Source organism: Coregonus clupeaformis, unplaced genomic scaffold, assembly GCF_020615455.1.
Source record: "Coregonus clupeaformis isolate EN_2021a unplaced genomic scaffold, ASM2061545v1 scaf0751, whole genome shotgun sequence".
Taxonomy (NCBI): Eukaryota; Metazoa; Chordata; class Actinopteri; order Salmoniformes; family Salmonidae; genus Coregonus; species Coregonus clupeaformis.
This window is the reverse complement of record NW_025534206.1, coordinates 162,501-165,000: the sequence shown is the minus strand read 5'-3', so window position 1 is coordinate 165,000 and position 2,500 is coordinate 162,501. Positions and strand designations below refer to the sequence as shown.

Sequence of the window (2,500 nt, the reverse complement as noted above, 5' to 3'; positions counted from 1 at the left end):
CCCAAATGAATAGTTTATGTGGGCTGGAGGAGGTTAAATGAACAGAGGAGTGTTGTGGGCTGGAGGAGGTTTGATGTGGAAGTGTTGTGGGCTGGAGGAGGTTTGATGTGGCAGTGTTGTGGGCTGGAGGAGGTTTGATGTGGCAGTGTTGTGGGCTGGAGGAGGTTTGATGTGGCAGTGTTGTGGGCTGGAGGAGGTTTGATGTGGCAGTGTTGTGGTCTGGAGGAGGTTTAATGTGGCAGTGCTGTGAGCTGGAGGAGGTTTGATGTGGCAGTGCTGTGAGCTGGAGGAGGTTTGATGTGGCAGTGTTGTGGGCTGGAGGAGGTTTAATGCGGCAGTGTTGTGGTCTGGAGGAGGTTTAATGTGGCAGTGTTGTGGGCCACAGAGATACAACATTAGCTATGTTGTGCTCACCAAAGTGTGCGTAGACATCAGTCACCGCCTGGTTCATAGCCATGTCAATCAGACCCCGGCCCAGACAGAAGTGAGGGAACACCAGGAGACCTTTCTTCAGCCACTCATTGAACTCTAACAAGGCCTGGGGAGCACAACAACAAGAAACAACAACAACAATTAAACATTAGCAGAGACCGGAGAACACAAAACACTACTAGACATTAATGTGCATAATTCTCCACCGCTCTCTCTTTCTTCCTCTCCCATACACAATCTGCCTCTCCCTCTCTCCCCCTCCTCACCCGGTTGTTCTCGAACAGTTCCAATATGAATGTGAGGGCGCTGCTGTTGATGCCGATGAACAGGTTGATGCAGGACAGAGAGACGTAGGCCGTACTGGGGATGTTAAAGATGTACGACATGGGGTACATCATGGGGGTTACTGACCACCTAGAGAGAGAGAGAGAGAGAGAGAGAGAGAGAGAGAGAGAGAGAGAGAGAGAGATGGTATGCTAATTTGGTAAAGAGCAGACCTAACTCACTCTATTAAATTAATCAAAACAGGAACATTTTACATTTGGCTAGAAATTCAAAAGGAAATTATCTCAACAGAGAAAAAATGTCCTCCTGTGTGCTACCTATATCCCCCCACTAGAATCCCCATACTTTAATGAAGACAGCTTCTCCATCCTGGAGGGGAAAATCAATCATTTCCAGACCCAGGGACATGTACTAGTCTGTGGCGACCTAAATGCCAGAACTGGACAAGAACCTGACATCCTCAGCACACAGGGGGCCAAAAACATACTTGGAGGTGACAGCATTCCCTCCCCCATATGCCCCCCTAGGCACAACTATGATAACATAAACAACAAAAACGGGTCACGACTCCTGCAGCTCTGTCACACGCTGGGTATGTACATAGTCAATGGTAGGCTTCGAGGGGACTCCTATGGTAGGTACAACTATAGCTCATCTCTTGGCAGTAGTACTGTAGACTACTTTATCACTGACCTCAACCCAGAGTCTCTCAGAGCGTTCACAGTCAGCCAACTGACACCCCTATCAGACCACAGCAAAATCACAGTCTACTTGAACAGAGCAATACCCAATCATGAGGCATCAAACCAAAAGGAACTGAATAATATTAAGAAATGCTATAGATGGAAGGAAAGTAGTGTCGAAACCTACCAAAAAACAATTAGGCAACAACAAGTTCAATCCCTTTTAGACAACTTCATGGACAAAATGTTCCACTGTAATAGTGAAGGTGTAAACTTGGCAGTAGAAAACCTAAAAAGTATATTTGACCTCTCAGCATCCCTATCAAATCTAAAAATCTCTAACAGAAAACCGAAGAAAAGTAAAAACAATGACAAATGGTTTGATGAAGAATGCAAAAACCTAAGAAAGAAATTGAGAAACCTATCCAACCAAAAACATAGAGACCCAGAAACCTGAACCTACACCTTCACTATGGTGAATCACTAAAACAATACAGAAATACACTACGGAAAAAGAAGAAACAGCATGTCAGAAATCAGCTCAATGTAATTGAAGAATCCATAGACTCTAACCACTAATTGAAGAATCCATAGACTCTAAACACTAAACAAACAACAACACGAAGAGCTATCTATCCAAAACTGAGATGTATGGGTAAACCACTTCTCCAATCTTTTTGGCCCTATAACAAAGAACAAACAGCAAAAAATATATACATGATCAAATGCAAATCTTAGAATCAACTATTAAAGACTACCAGAACCAACTGGATTCTCCAATTACATTGAATGAACTACAGGACAAAATACAAATCCTCCAACCCAAAAATGCCTGGGGTGTTGATGGTATCCGCAATAAAATCATAAAATATACAGACCATAAATTCCAATTGGCTATACTTAAACTCTTTAACATCATCCTTAGCTCTGGCATCTTCCGCAATATTTGGAACCAAGGACTGATCACCCCAATCCACAAAAGTGGAGACAAATTTGACCCCAATAACTACCGTGGGATATGCGTCAACAGCAACCTTGGGAAAATCCTCTGCATTATCATTAACAGCAGGCTAGTTCATTTCCTCAGTGAAAACAATGTA

The 2,500-nt window shown here is 43.4% G+C and overlaps 1 protein-coding gene across 1 annotated transcript in view; it reads right to left on the bottom strand.

Moving 5' to 3' along the window:
* Nucleotides 1–2,500, bottom strand: part of LOC121535698 (retinal-specific phospholipid-transporting ATPase ABCA4-like) — a 98,340-nt gene that overhangs the window by 14,372 nt on the left and 81,468 nt on the right. Inside the window, exons 41-42 of the mRNA XM_041842962.2 lie at nt 699–846; nt 415–538 (exon numbers count right to left, since the gene is read on the bottom strand). Of these exons, the coding sequence (XP_041698896.2) occupies nt 415–538; nt 699–846 (272 nt within the window). The remainder of the gene's footprint in view (nt 1–414; nt 539–698; nt 847–2,500) is intronic.